General features: G+C 40.1%; 1 protein-coding gene across 1 annotated transcript in view; it reads left to right on the forward strand.

The window, feature by feature from the left end:
• CLCN2 (chloride voltage-gated channel 2) overlaps positions 1 to 10501 on the forward strand; it is a 2181634-nt gene extending 2171133 nt beyond the window's left edge. The window contains 1 exon segment of the mRNA XM_044070805.1: positions 8879 to 10501. Coding sequence (XP_043926740.1) covers positions 8879 to 9073 — 195 coding nt within the window. The 3' untranslated portion in view covers positions 9074 to 10501.
• Positions 10502 to 16522: the final 6021 nt, after the last annotated feature.

Genomic DNA, 16522 nt, shown 5'->3' on the forward strand with positions numbered 1-16522 from the left:
ATGTGGCCAGTTTGGAAGTTTGCTTTGGAGGATTTCACTAGTGCTCTTATTTGCTTGTTCAGGCTAAAAAGAGATTGCTTCCAATTAGACACCTGCTCCTTCTTGGTCCTGGACAGCAATTTTTTTTTTCCTTTTTATTATAGACTTTATTTATTGTAGATATCCACCAGACAGGTTTACTCTTCCTTGAGGAGAATGATTTTGTCCTGTCTGGTATTCCCTGATTCCATGCAGCTATATAAATGCTCATATAGTACCTTTGTGTAAGTTTGGGCATATATGCCAGTTTCTGTGGAGGGGGAGGGGTCTATGAAGCTGTTTATACCTTCCCTCAGGAGGTTGTAATCAGCTTTGGAGAAGTTTTTTTGTTTGACCCTAGCTGGGGGGAGGGGGGTGCTGACTTTGAAAGTGGCTGCTTTGTGGTCGGATCTTACCAGGGATGATAACATTGTAGCAATGCTGCAGCAGTTACTCATGTTGATTAATACCAAGTCCAAGATATGTTCACCTCTTGTGGGGGTATCAACCAACTAGTCCAAGGCATTTGCATTAACTAAATCAAGGAATCTCTGGGCGTTTGTATGTTGGCATGAGTATTTCTTCCAATCTATGGTTGGATAGTTAGTCACCCAGGATCAGGGTAAAGGGTTGAATCTTGATAGATTTGAAGAGGTCCTGATAGGTGGAGTGGGCATCTTGAGTCAGAGTTGGAGGCCTGTAGCTAGCTATGATTTGAATAGGGGTCTTGTCATTTGTTAACTGCACCTGGAGTATTTCCTGTGCATTATACTATTTGACCAACCAAGAGATGTGTATGTCTTTTATATATCATTGCAACTCCACCTCCTTTTGTTTTGCTGCCCATTGCTTGGGGTCTGAATGAACGATAGGATGAATAACCTGGTATGGCTGGGGTGCTCTCCGCAGCTTTGAATCAGGTTTCTGTGACTGCACAAATGTCAGCTTCTTCCAGGGTTAAGAATGCTTGTAATGAGTGCAGTTTCATGTTTAGACTCCTAGCATTTAGCAGCATAACCTTTAATTTATGTTTTGATGAAATTTTCATGTTGGTAGTTTTGACCTCATGGCATTACCTAAAAAGGCACTATGGGGGAGGCAAGAGCCTTTGCCAGGAGCCTGAAGCCCTAGGGAAACAGATGCAGACCATCTCTGGCAAAGCATTGTGGCTTGTCAGTCATGTCATCCCAGGCTCTCGGGTACTGGATCCCCTCTGAATGAAACCAGAAACTTAGCCAGTTGTTAAAGTCAATCATTTTCACTATATAGGAACTATTAGGCACATTCTTCACTAATCTCTGACTTCATAATGCAGCAATTTAACCTCAACTTTGTAATTGTTATATTTATCTATTTGGGTATCTTTTATTAGCATTTGTTTACTGGAGTAATCCAACTGTGCTGATGAAGTAACCCCTTTTCAGCAGAGGCGTGGGGAGAAAAGCTTCAAGTACTCATATAAAATGCACTAATTTCAAAAATGTTATATACATATTTACAGTAAAACACTTTAAGTACACCGCATACATAATAAAAACAGTAATTCAAGAAAATAAATTGTAAGCAGAGTATAATAAGCTTAGATGGAAATATCGATTTGGCACTTTCAGGTAGAAATCAGTTAAGGCAGTTTAGTCAGAGAAGGAAAGCGATCAAGGTGGAGAAAAGACTTAAGAAGAAAAAGACAAGGATCAGGAAAGCTGGAATATGGTTGAAATTAATATGAGATGGGAAGGCTATGCTATAATTCAGCCAGGAGTGAAGAAATAGTAGAGGCATGAGTCCAAGAGGCAGTGTTTAATTTGCATTTATTGGACTTATGGTTATTTACTTGTTTGAAGGTCAGAGGTAAGGAGTTCTGTAGTCAGGAGTCATATGCAGAGTTATTTGATTTAGTTATTTGGAGGTGTAGTTTATCTTCTGAATGTAATGATCTGTTTGGTAAATACAGCTGGAAATGTATTACTTAAGATTTGAAACTGGTCAGAACTGTACACAAGTTTGTGTTGTTAGTAGTTGTGAATGGGATAGGTAGTGGGATAGTACTACATTTCTTTAGCATTATACAGTGATGGTATTTATTCGGCATGTGATGACCCACCTGTGGACCAGTAATCAAGGAGCCTCAATCCTCACTACTGGCACCAGTGCGGGACTTATACTGAGAGGATGACAGGTACACACAGTATTTTCAGATGCAGTTCTCTGCATCAACTGCAGTTTCCGTTAAGAGCACACAGAGACTACAGTCCATATGGGCTGGTTTCTCCCTCTTTCTCCAGATTCCCAGTAAGATTCCCCAAGACCACAACTATAGAGTTGAGCTCTCAGCTGAGTGGTCAAGCTGAGACCTCGAGCACCATCTCTATCCAACAATTGCTTCATGCCCTTGCCCAAGTAGCTGACACACACACTCTTTGAGGTTTGATTTACACACAAACACATGCCTGGGAAAGGCTGGCACAGGTTTACTAGCTATGCCACCTTTTGCCCAGACTATAAGGTAGTTATCACTGCCACCAGCCAACTTCTTATCAGCTACTTTAATTTCAGCTATTTTTATGAAGTTAACCTCCTGTATTCCAGTTTCTACTGTTAAAATATATACTTTTAAACACTTACAGTAGTGCATGTACATGTCTGTTCTCTTCCACAGGGCACACTGTGGTTACATTTTAAGCACAAGCACTTTATAAAATACCTTTTTAACATACATGTCGGTACAGACCAGTTTGATATGCACATGACATACAGTTCTAATACAGTTGTAACACAAGCATCTTATATAGACCATGTTGATATTCACAAATGATATATAATTATGTGCAAAATTCCAGATAGCTGTGCTGGCAGTATCCCTCTTTGTCACACCCCTCCCCCCACAAAGACACAAGCTAGTTTTTTTTAAGTGACCCTTGAGAAACATTGCTTGAGAGGAATGAGCCTAACTGGGAATACATTACCCCATTCCCTGTCATGAGAAGCCCATCTGCATTGGTATTGCTAACCCCACCATGGTGCTGCACTGTCATAGCATATGCCTACAGCCCTAGACTCCACCATAGTCATTTGGGATTTTGCTGGCTGGCTCCCTGTAGCCATAGATCCCCCTCAGACTCCTCCTGCCTCCTACTTCAGATACTTAGCACCAGGGCCTTCCTATCATGGTAAAGATTCGTCATGTTCACATGGTACAGTTTGTGCCCCTGCCTCCTGCCTAACAGTTCTACCATGTAGTTAACATCACTGACCTTCCTTACTGCTTTGAAGGTTCCTTCCCAAGCTGCCTGCAGCTTGTTTTGTCTAACAGGAATGAGAGCCATAACCTGCTGGCCCACACCATACTTTCTAGCTCGAGCATTCCTGTCATACCAGACCTTTTTCTGCTGTTGGGCTTCTGCCAGGTTCTCCTGGGCCAAACCCATGAGTTCCCTGAACCTTGTCCTGAGGTTTAGGACATATGCCACAACAGACTCCTTGTGGGATTCACACTCATTGTGAATCAAATCTAGAGGTCCCTTCACCCTATGCCAATACAGCAACTCAAATAGTGAAAAACCTGTGGATTCCTGAGGCATCTATATCATATTATCATACAATGTGAATAGCAAACACTACCGATAATATCGAAATAACAAAATATCGAACAAACTGAACAGCAAATTGTTCCCCAGGGAAAAAATTTGCTGCACCGTAAAAAAAAAAAAAAAAACTTAAACACAAATTTAAGTGGGGGGCTTTGCACCCACACACCCCCCCTACTTAAATATACCAACTCCGAGATCACACCATAGTGGAGGAAATGGCAAAGTCCCGAAGACAGCCCACCAAATTTTTTCCTTGGGAAAAAATTTGATGTTCCATGACTTCGCTATTTTGCCATTTTCGACAGTATCGGATCGACTAAATAGCATCCGCTATTTAGTCCATTCTATACTGTCATATAGACCCTTCCTGGGACACCTCTCTGTAAGCAAACAACAGGTAGGGCAAATGTTTGTTCAACTCCCTCTTAAACTGGTCTGCAAATGCTTGCAGCATGGTCTTTAGTGTAGAGTTTAACCTTTCCGCAAAACCATTTGTCTGGGGCTGGTGGGGGGGATGGTCTTTAGGAGCTTCACCCCACAGTGCTTTCTCAGGCAAGCCAGTAGGTCTGACATGAAAGTTGCACCTCTGTCAGTGAGTATTTCATTTGGGAAACCTACCCTGATGAAAATCTCTAACAAAGCATTGACCACCTTTTCTGCCTCTATAGAGGACATGGCCATCCCCTCAGGGTATCTAGTAGCATAATCTGCTACCACTAGGATATACTTCTTCGTTGTGGAACTTGGGATACTCAGAGGCCCCACAATATCCATAGCTACCCTCTAAAATGGTTCCTCAATCACAGGCAAATGCATCAAAGGAGCTTCGACCTTGTCTCCTGCCTTGCCTACTTTTTGGCACTGCTCACAGGTCCTGCAGTTCCCTGTTACATCTTTGGAAATCACAAGCCAGTAAAAGTTTTGCATAATACATCTCTCGGTTCACTTTATGCCATATGACCTGCAGAGGGAATGTCATGGGCTATGGCTAGAATTGCCAGACTGTAGGCTGTGGGCACTACCAACTGCTGTATACTTTCACCCTCTAGACCTCCCTCAGGGGTCCACTCTCTGTAGAATAACCCTTTGTACCAGTGTACAGATCCTCCTTTTCCTTGAGAATCAGGTGTCTCCCTGGCTCCCTACCTCATGCCTTTTAATGTAGGGTCTAAGACCTGAGCCTGTCTCAACTCTCTCTTTGTAACCATTCCCAGCTCCCCTTCCACAGGAAGTCTGGCATTCTCTGACAGCTGTGCCTCACTGTCAGCCTGGGTACTACTACTCATCTCTGCCAATGCAGTCAATCTTTTCAAAGGAACATCAGTACCTACCAGCAGCTGTGGCTCACCTTCAGTCTCATTGCTACAGGGTAGCTCCCTCCCTGAAGTAGCCACTTCACCAGTCCTGGCTTCAAGTGTGCAGTCTGTCTGGGTCCCCTGAGGCTACTAGACGCACATGCCTGTCTCCAAGTCTGACTGTGTGCAACTGCATACACACAAATGACTGCATTATCAAAATCATTCCCTATCAGGACATCTGCAGGGATATCCTCAAACACACCTACTTGCTTCCTTTTCCACCCTCCCAGTGAAGATGAACCCTAGCCAAAGGTATTTGGAATGGGGTCCCTCCTAAAGCTCTGACTGGAGTAGACTGCCCAAGCAAGTGGTGCTCCTCTTTAACCATTACAGGCTTCACAGTGATTAGGTCAGAGGCTGTCCCTCTCTTAGCAGTGGCATGTTTATAATCTACTGAGATAGAATATAACCTTTTGTGGTAGTTTGGTACCTTTGTTGTCTCTAGTCAGCTTACTAGTGGCATTCTGGCATTCCCACTTACTGGCTCTCCACCTTTTGTTCCCCACCTTGCCTCTGTGGACATCTATATGCTACATGGCCCCACTGGTTACATTTAAATCATTTAACCCTTGATTCTGGCCATGTACCTAAACTAGTGGCTTCCCCTGTTACTGATGGACTCTGTTGGAGCAATTTAGGCTGCCCACCATGGGTTCCCTTAGACCCATGTGCAGCAATGAATATCCCTTTTCTGTGCAGTGGTGTCCTGCTTGCTAGGTATAGGTGTCCCTTTTTCCCCAACTCATCTGCGGTATTACATTCCCTATCTGCCAACCAGATTCTCATGTCCTCAAGCAAAGTGCTAAGGGCTTGTTCCCTTACCAAAAGGTCTGCCAGCCCTTCAAAAGTGGTGACCTGATACTCACTCACCCACTTATGAAAATAAGTGCTTATTTCAGCAATAAATTTGCATGCACTTTCATCTGGCTTTTGTTTATGCTCATAAAACTTTTTTCTATAAGCTTCAGGTGTTAACTTAGAGCACTCTAATAAACAATTTTTAACAATATTATAATTTAAGAAATTAGTATCAGACAATTTAGAAACAGCAGTTATAGCTTTACCATGGAGTAAGGGGTTCAGGAACTGTATCCAGGGGCCTTGATCAACATTATTCTGTTTACATACCATCAAACATATTTTGTTTTATACTGTTTGAATGAGCGTTCGTCAGTTAAAGCAGCGACCCTCGCTATTTAGTTTATATGAATAAAACTGTTAAAATTATCACCCTCTGTAAATTTTGGGAGAAATTTAGTGACCTTTATTGCTTCTTGGGTTCAGTTATTCCCTTCCCCATTACCTCCATGACTCTGGCAAAAAGTCAGCATCTCTTTTTCATGTTGCCTCTGCCTCTTTGTGTATTGGTAAAATATAAGCTTTATTCCACAGTACAGGTCTATAGTTGTTTAAGGAGTGATTTATTAGTGTGGAGATTGGGTAGGGTGATCCCTCTGCAGCAGGATTTTTAAGTATTCTGAGGGTAAGTGATCAGGTGCTAGAGTGGAGATGTTCAGTTAGCTGAGGAACTTAAGTGGGAATGGGGTTAAATGAGAAGGATAGAACATGGGTTTTGTTATATTTATTATATTTTTTTTTTGGGGGGGGTGGAGTTTTGATAGTGGCCAGATAGGAGTTAGACAACAGAGTAGTAGCTGTTTTTATGTAGTACGTGTGTTAAATTGAGAGGCAGTACAGTCTACTTGAGTATTTGAAGAAGGAGAGGTTATGTGGCATCAACAGGATACAATAAGTGATTGATGGAGAAGAGTTAAGGATTTTTTTGACTGGTATTTTTGAAGTTTGTATTGCAGGTTATCTTATTGTGTTTTGTATTATATTTTGTGATATTTCCAAGGTGCTTGAAATTTTGTAGGTTTTTATCATTTTTATTCTTTATCGAGGCAGTCCAAGATTTGTCCCTTTCCTTTAATGGTTCTTTATGTACTTGGTCAGCCTGTCTGCCAGGCTGGATTTGATTATTTTAATTCTAGTAGGGGCATGCATATTTAAAGCATTAAGGAACTGTAGGGTTGCAGTTTCATCTAATGGGAATGTATATATCTGATTCAGGTTGAAAAGTTTGAGGTTAGGGACAAAATTATATATGTTATAAGATGACAGATTTCGGACTTGGTTGCAGTGATGTCTTTCTATGCTGTTTTGGCCACCAATTATTAAAAATTGGTAAGTGGTCACTTATTGTATCAGGAATAAAGCCTCAGGAGTTTATTTTGTCAGGTGAGTTGGTAAAAATCCATGGTGGATTCTCTACTGCTATTTTTATTGAGATAGGTAGGATTGGATTTAAATTGGTTAAGGCCATACATGTTTATTCTATTGTTAGAAGACTTGCTGTTAACCATTCCCCAACTGATATTAAAGTCTCCTGGTATAATTGTTTCATGTGGGATATTTGTAGAGGCCCAAATGTAAAAATGCATAAACAGTCTCAGCATTGTTTCCAAGTGTAATGTATGCACCTATAATACATATGCTTTTGTTTTTAAGTTTGTGTGGAGATGTAATTTTCTGCATTTTTGAGTGGAGGGAGTTTGCTGGAATATAGGGGAAATAACTGACTCCCTATTGATATGACAGCACTAGAAATGCCAAGTCCCGACATACCAAAACAAGACAGAAAATCTCGAACATCGCCCTTTTCCTTTAGGCTTCTTTTATGCAAGGGGGACAATCCCCCTGCACCTCTGATGTGGATTGCAAGCCCCCCCACTCCCCCCAAATTTATATATACTAACCCCAAGATCACCATATGTCATATAAAAGGGAATATTCTGAGAAATGTCAATCTCAGACTTATTATTTTTAAGTCCACTTTTCAGCGATTCAGTCACTGTGGTTTGGGACTCAGTCTAGTGGGTCCCAACATTTCAAAAATTTGCACCAAAATAACCAGATTGTTTTGGTCAATGATGGCCTCCCCCTCCCTTTTTACTAGTTCAGTCCAATCTAAAGATATTATAGCCAGGTGGAAGGATTACCTCATTTTATATATCTTGCTTTATCCAGGTTTCTGTAACTATGATAATGTTAGGCCTAGTCATGCATCCCAAATCTCTGGCAAGTGCTGTTAGCCTTCGTCGTATAAGTTGGGGCTTGAGATGTAAAACATTTATGAACACAGTCCTGTGAGATGAGCCATTTACAGGCTGGTTATGTCTATTAGGGGGGGGGGGTGCCAAACCAGGGATGAATTTCCAGTTCCTATCCAGCTGTCCAAGTTAAATTTGAATTGGGTTAGGGAGGAACTCTGGCTCACATGGATGGGGAGCCTGTTCCAGAGATGGGGTAGTCTCTGAAATGCATAACTATCACTTCAGCAGGTCCTATTTTTATCACAGGCAATATCTATGTCTTTAGAATGGGTAATTCTGGTGTGGTTTGTTTTGTGGATATGCCGGAGGTCCATCAGAGTGGGGTCTGACAATGCCTTATATGCCAGGCATATATTCTATCTCCAAGAGCCTGTACGAGATAGAATACAGGGATAGGGCTTTGAGACAGTCTGCACAAGACATACAATAATTAAGATAATTCTGAAATATGGACACAACTGCCCCATAACATTTACTAGAAATGATTGACATTTGTCAGTTTTTTATCAAAAATATGTCATTTGCTGACATAAGCATTATTTCAGTCTGTACAGTTCAGTTAAAATATGAAGTAAAATCTCTGAGTCAAGCAGTTTATTAATTAGTGAATAATTCAGGATCAAGTGCTGAACATCATTTCACGTTGCATTGGTCAGTATTTGTAATGCAACTGTAACGCTTTTCTTATTTCAGAAACTTTAGAATACTAGCATGACTAAACAATGGAAATGTATGAATAATTAAAAGAATGTACAAAACTATTCATTTTTCTTTTCTTTTCTTTTTTATCATGAAACAGCTGAGAAAAGCAATTGAGGGTTCCATGACAGTGAAGGGAGTGAAGGTCCGCCCACCACTAGCAAGTTTCCGTGAGAGTGCAACTAGCAGCAGTGATACTGAAACAACCGACATTCACAAACTGTTTAACCAGCACAGACGGTTCTCCATTCCACTGGGATCTAGTCATTCAGACACAGACAGCAAATCTCTCTGAAGAAGGGAGCTGTGATTATTTCAATGATGGGCACCGTGCAACTATCCTCATATTTCCTGCACTAATTACACTTTCTTGCACTGAGAACATGAGCAAAACCAATGCCAGTTGGTGCTGTTAGAAGGGTTAGGGATGAACATGGTTTGAAAACTTGTTCCATGGGTTACTTTACTGACTTTAACAGCAATCACAGTCAATTTTGAAAGCTGTGCTTTGGTGCCTTTTTAAAGTTTTAGTGAAAAGTCAGAGCTGCATAAATTTCTTAATCCTTTGAAAACAAACATTCAACGGTATTACCTATAAAAGATTGTTTCCCAGTCCTTTTATTCTGTCCTGCAGCATCTGCTCATATCTCTTAAGAGGACAAGGCTGGAGATCTTCCCCATCTATGAAAAATATATGAAAGTTGCTGTGGGTCAAGCTGTCATAGTTCCAGTTAACAGATGCTGTTTAGCGCAATTCTAGTGCCATGTTGGAACAAAGGCAGGTGGGCAGGGCTTCCTGTATAGCGTGTTCCACTCTCTTATCTTTCTTTGTCAAGTTCTAGGGACATCATGGTTTACATTGCAAAAAAGACCCACTTACCCAGAACTCTACTAACCCTTGGACCAAATTTTGACCATCAAAATAACATTATGTGGCAGACAAGAGTTTAAAAACTGATATCTGCAATCCTGAGGATATCTTCCGAAAAATCGATCACTGTCTTCCAAATCAGCTCCCCTAAATGATGTTTAATTACATATATTTAGTACATAGGATTATAGCTTCTAAGCCATTTTCCCCTAAATTACCCTCATTTACACAGATTAGGTACAGGGAATTATGGCTTTCATGCCATCTCCACTAAATGCCCTCACTTCCATAGACTGTGTGTGGAATATTAAGGCTGTGAGCTCCTAATGAGTTTCAACCTATAGTACTAAGTTTGATGAGAATGATTCCCTGGGTATGTATTCGATTACTGTGTGACTCTGAAAAAAACTGGTAGCAAGGCAGCACTTTTGGATTGACCTTGAAGATAGACATTTCTACCTGGTGGGTTTACCACAGCAAAATGAATTAAGGAGAAAGTTAATTCCTGAGCTGATGACCTAGGCATATAGATGTGGGAAGAGTGAAATGAGCTGTCAGACAAGAGCCACTATGACACTTAGCTAACAACATTTTTAACAGAAAAAAATATTAATAATATTTAATCATTAAATGCATTTTCATTTTGGAATGGGGGGTGTTTTTATATGATTTGCATTAAAACAGTTTGTCTAGGTTACATATCTAGTTCTCAGACTTTGCTGTGATGAATCAGATTTTACAAGCAACTAAAATACCTCAGGGTTTGCCAGACTGGAAAAGGGGGATTTAAGGAGAGTGTGCCAATTAATAGTTAATTGTTGAAATCTGAAGTACTTAACATTAATTGCCCTATTCCTAATATTCACAAAAAAAATACATATATATATATATATATATATATATATATATATCATTTGGAGTCACATAAAGGTACTTTTTTATTGTGTTTGCTTTTGTGTGAAGTCAGTAACATAACTCTTGGATTTGTTTTCCTGATTTTGGTTGACTGGATTTTTATTTTTGGAAAAGAAAGATTGTTTTGTACCCTGTTGTCACAGAAGGGATGGAGACATCATTTTTCTGATATAAGAATGACTGAAAGATGCAACATTGGCAGCAGAAGTTTGAGATCTTCATGATTTGCACTGAACGGTTATCAATGCAAATGGCACGTATTGCACAGAAGTGTTCAATTTTTGCAGAAAGAACAACTTTATGGTTTGTTAAAGAAAAAATGGCTCTCCTTTATTATCATTGACAGAAAACTACAGTTTCACTAGAACCACAAGTTAAAGCTACCTCCACACTGTCTGCCCTGCTTAGATGTCTCACATACGAAGATCCTTACACGGCATCTGAAACACTGATCATTCTCAATTTCATCCTCTGTTCTGTATTTTCTAACAGATATGTTTGTATATACTTTTTTAGTATAATTCCTTCTTCAGAAATGGTTTGCAAGTCATCATCAACAACCTTATTGCTGCCTTTTCTATCTTGTATGTGCCACTCATTGTTTAGGTACTGGGACAGTGCACAAGCTACAAGCTCATCTGTAACTCTGACAGATCTCCAACATCAATACCTGGCTGCATAGTCTTAATGATTTGCATGTTGTGTAAAACTGAAACACGGAGACTTGGAAGCCTAACAGGGTACAGAGGGGCATTAGTGTGTTTTCTTTTAACTGGACCTGTCTTTCCCATTGCCTGACATCATCTAAGACTGATTTGGATGGTCTCAATTCAGAATTGGGAGGGGGCCGAGCCATATCGTTTCTAGCAATGCCTGCTTGACACTAAATACCATTGAGAAGAGCTGACAGAATTCCTAGTTCCTGGTTTTCCACTACAGATAAAAATTTCTGTGCAACTCCACTCTTTGATTGCTTGAAAGAGGCCCCATGAACAAAATTGCATTCCGGTTATTTTGTAACTTCCTTATTGTATTCATCAGTGACTCAGAGCTTGGCCATGTCTTCCTTCAATTTTTGTGATCAAACCACAATTACCTGGACCTTCTGCAGTTGTCGTCATCATCATCATCTGTCAGTTGCACCACTGGAGGGAGTACAGGAGCACAGCACTCAGAAGTAGCAGTCCCACCGTTATGTTTAATTTGTGTATGCTAGCTTGCATAATGTGTAAGTGTAAATCTCTAGGGCATTATGAAAACAAAATCAGTGTCGTCCAGATTGCATGAACTTTGAAAAACCTATTATGTTGCTGATAATGTCTAAAAAAAGGTTTTAATTGTGAAATTATGAAAGTGTAGCTTAAGTGTAGAGGAGTTTAGAAATTGATGACTAATGACTGACCTACTGGCCACCTAGTGAGCACTATGAAACCAGATCTCACTTTTCAGTTTTTTTTTTTTTTAATGCTGTTTATCATTGGAGTATTAAACCGCGGTGGTGCAGCGGTAGCATTGTCGCCTCACAGCAAGAGGTTCTCCTGTTCGATTCTCGGCTGAAGCACCTTCTGTGTGGAGTCTGCATGTCCTCCTCATGGTCGAGTGGCATTTGAAAGACATCCGCGAATGGGCATGCCTTTGTTAAAGGTTGGGCATCGGGCTGGCACCTCGGCACCGTAAAAATCAACTGCCAATCATTAGCGGACCGGCGTTCCACTGTGGCAACCCCTAACCGGGAAAAGCCAAAAGAAGAAGAAGATTGGAGTATTCTGAGCTATCTGTAGATTTGAATCTCTGATTCCATGGGAGACGTACCACAGAGTGTTGCACAGACATCTGTGCAACTGTTTACCTCTACACACACACACACACACACACACACATATATATATATATATATATATATATATATATATATATATATAGTGCAGTTTGGCGTCCTACAAGCTACCACAGTAATGTTGAGAAAAGCCTTCTGATCAAAGCTGGCAAAATCCTGACTATTAATAAAAGGTCAAAGTATTTAAATACCTGGGATGCATTTTAGGGCAGTCAGAAAAAACTCCAGTCTTCAGCCACTGCTGTGATACAAACAGCATTTGTCATTATTTGTCCACCATGTTAAATCTCATGTGCAGCTGCTATCAGTCCAGCAAGGAATGTATGTTGAAGGCAGTTGTACTGGGATCTACCTACTAACCTTGAACAAAAAATTATTTTATTTTTAATAGATAAAATTAGTAGAGCAGTCAAACAACTTCAGTCTGTTTGTGTTAATGTATACAGTCACTTTCAAGCATATGCAAAACAAAAAAAAAATGGAGAGAAAGACCTGGTCCATAGCAATAATGTTTGGAATTAGCCCCCCTCCCACCCTCTTCCCCCATAAGTGTAACCCCTCGGCTCCAGAGAGTGCATGCTTAAACACACACACACACACACACATTATACAAATAGGTATTCTAAAAAAAATAATCAGTTTTAAAAAAATATCAGACTATGCAAATTCTAGTACATTTCTTTCAACAGGGAAAATTATTTTTTTTAAAGTAAATCTTGGCTGCAGAATTCTAACTTTGTGAAACTAAACATTATCCCATCTCACTCCTCTCTATTCCTTCTCTGCTTCTCTTTTCGTCACATTTGTCCAAAATCTCTTTATTTCTCTTCATCTAGCATAATCAGAGCTAAAAATATTATGTCTCTATCTCCATAATTAACTCTGCCTCTTGGTACCACAATGGTAATCTTCTGAACTGTTTTCTCTACTTCAAAGGTTCTTGTGCTATGCAATTTTTGGCTAAGTCTTCAATTATTTACATTACCGCTAGCTTAGTATAAGTCAGTAAAGCTGTGGTGTACATGATGTATGCCTGGTCCTTTGCCCACGAAAAAGCAAAAGCATATTTTTTATGGCAGATTTTTAATTTGGGCCATGTTTGCTTAGTGCAACTATAGCCATTTTTAGCAGTAATGCTCTCAAAAAGGAAATATATCACTTTATAAAATCAGTCTGTCAGGAATAGTTAATCATATTTTGTTTGTTTATAACCAAATTCTACCTCCATCATTTGTGATAGTTTCTACTTCCTGAGGTTAAAGATATTTTCACTATGTAATTTGTCTTCAGTAATGTTAGTAGTAAAAAAGATGAGATAAAATGCTGATAAGTACAGATGGCAAATATGAGTATTTTGGGAATGCCATGTTTTCTTGAACTGGAAGTTTGCAAGCAATTTTTTTGTGGAGCATGAACTTATTATATGTAGATGTTGTTTTGACCTCTTGAGGTTTTACTAAGACATTGTACCTGAAAACTGTGTATTATTTGTCAGTGTTGTCCCAGTCAGCAGGACCATTTCTCTTAACTGTACCTCCTCTTACACACACTGTGTTCTTTACTGTTCCATACGGAAAGGGTCTGCAAAATATAAATTCATTTTTTTTAAATAGACATCTGTGGTAAATAATACTGAACCATATTAATTAATCAAAAGACATTTTGTAAATATAAAAAACAGTTATTAACCATGTTGTGAACTTCCTAGTAGAAGCTTTTAACAAGTGTTTCACATTTTGTCCATTTCTTTGACATTATAAGAGGAAATGCTCCACATTTTTAAGAGGGAAGGTTGCTAGCTTATGAGTAGGGCACATTAATTCTTAAGGAACTTCTCTGTAATTTCTGACTAGAAATTTTAAAGAAATTATGTAATTATTTAATTTTAAAATATTTATTAATCAATGCGCTAAGGATCATCATGCATTCTGGCACACAGTTCACTTTTTCATCTTTTTTTCAGTTCAGATCTGCTTTGCCTGCATATCTTTAAAGCTGATCCATATAGACTGACTCATGTTATAACCCCCCCATCATAAAACAGACCTCTGAAGAGCTAGTTCACAGACTTGGTTACATCATTTATATATTAAGAGAGACAGGACAAGATATAAAGTTTACAAATCACTAGCTCTCCTTTTAACAGGACTGAGTTCATACTTGGATAGACTGTCTTCGGGCAGCTTATCCTAGAGGTTAGACATTTGAATTGTGAGTGTCTGTATTACTTGCCTTACAGTACGATTGTGGGCTATTTTACAAGAAAGCTCACAGATGTACTCCTTTCTTATGGTATACTTTATTTGCTTTGCTTGCCATAACTATATTGTAGCAGTATTTTAGGCACAGTGTGTACGTGCTCACACAGAGTGCATGTTATACCTTTCAACTTCTTAGCAGAAAAACGAACAAAGAACAGACCCAGGTGTTTTTATATGGTAGAAGAGGAAATGGAATCTCTAGTAGACATACAAAGCATCCAATGTAGCAATAGACAGTGGCAGTCCAGAGACCACAGAATGGGATAGACTCAATGCAGGCACTTAGAATCTATATAAACTTAAATTGTTATGTTACTGTGCTGCTTGAACCTACAGACACAGAAGGCGGATTGCAAAAAAAGTAATGAACAAATTAAAATTGTGTTGACAGTGATGTTCTTCGTGTTTCACTGTTGCAGTCATCACACATGGGTTATCTGCCTACAGGTAGCCCTCAGTCGGCCCGAATACCAGAGACTTAGTATTTCTGCGTCGGATGCTGTTGCCCCAAGACTGATGTCAGGTCATCAGGGGTATAAAAACAGGCAGCCGACACCATTACATCAGTCTTTCTTGCCGAGTAGCCCGAAGCAGAAGCAGTTCGCAAGTGCCGGTTGGCCGCTACCTGAATTTTCGTTTACAAATTGAATAATCCTGAAGTCTTCTAAAGCCAAGTACCCCATTGGGGATCCTTTTTTCTTGCTCTAACCGATGTCAGAAAAAAGTTAACAATTATCTTGCCTGTGGAAAGCAAATACCACACAGAGATTTTCATTCTTACTGCATCACTTGTTTAGGCCCAGAGCACCACATATCTCACTGTCGGTTTTGTGCCTTGTTCAACGCCTGAACCATTCATCATCAGGTTCTCATTGTCGCTAAACTCTTGTGCTCCCAATCTCCGTATTCTGAAATGGCTTCAGTAAGCCATCCGACTACTGATATTCCCAAAAAACCTAAGGATAAAGACAGAGACAGACTGCATAGGTCCAAAGCTGCCGACGACACTTCCATAAAGCTAGTCGCCAGTTCACCGGTACTCAGTGAGACGCTTCCGCAGCCCCTGATGCCCACTTCAGTGGATTTGCAGGCCTCTATCAAGACCCATTCGGAGTCTGGTATGCTGTGAGACTCTTCTTCGACTATGGAACCTTTGGATGTCACTACCTTGGATGGGTCCGGAGTCGCTGTGCGGGCACTGGATTCTGAGGCAGTTCTTCGCTTAACCGATGTTCGACTCAAACCGACAACTTCTTTTTTATCTAAAACTACTGGGTTTCTTAGGCCTAGAGTACGCACTATGCCTAGAAAAGCAATGACCAAAGTGCATGCACCTACTCCATGCCACAATGACAAATGCTTAGAATGGCAGAAGACCTTATTACACTGATTAGGGGAAGTCAGCCTTCCCCTGCTAAGAGGAAAAGAGACCAATCCCATGCAGCTTCAACAGACCAGGAGTCTGATGACTCTGAGGTATCTGATTATGAAGACATGCCCTTATCTGCTTATGAGGATTCAGATGCAGAGGAATCCATTCCCTCTGCCTCCCCTCCAGAGGATTTTTCTTTTGGTGAAACCTTACATACTTTAAGAGAGCATTTCAACTGGGAATGCCAAGACTATCCTCAGTCCAAAAAGAGACTCAGAGAATTCCTAGATTTGCCACAGCACAGGCCTTTAGCAATACCCCCTGTCCTGGAAGTAGTTGATGATGTTTTTATGGAATCCAGTCTTGCTCCTGATACTTTACCTCCTTCCCTAGGAAGCCAGACAGGTACTACAGAGTACCTGACACACACAAAGTTCTTTTCAAGAATCCTACTGCTGACCCAGAGATCATTTCCCAGGGGGCCTAAC

The sequence above is a fragment of the Protopterus annectens genome, chromosome 4.part1 (assembly GCF_019279795.1).
Source record: "Protopterus annectens isolate FY-2018-M chromosome 4.part1, PAN1.0, whole genome shotgun sequence".
In the NCBI taxonomy this organism is placed as follows: domain Eukaryota; kingdom Metazoa; phylum Chordata; order Ceratodontiformes; family Protopteridae; genus Protopterus; species Protopterus annectens.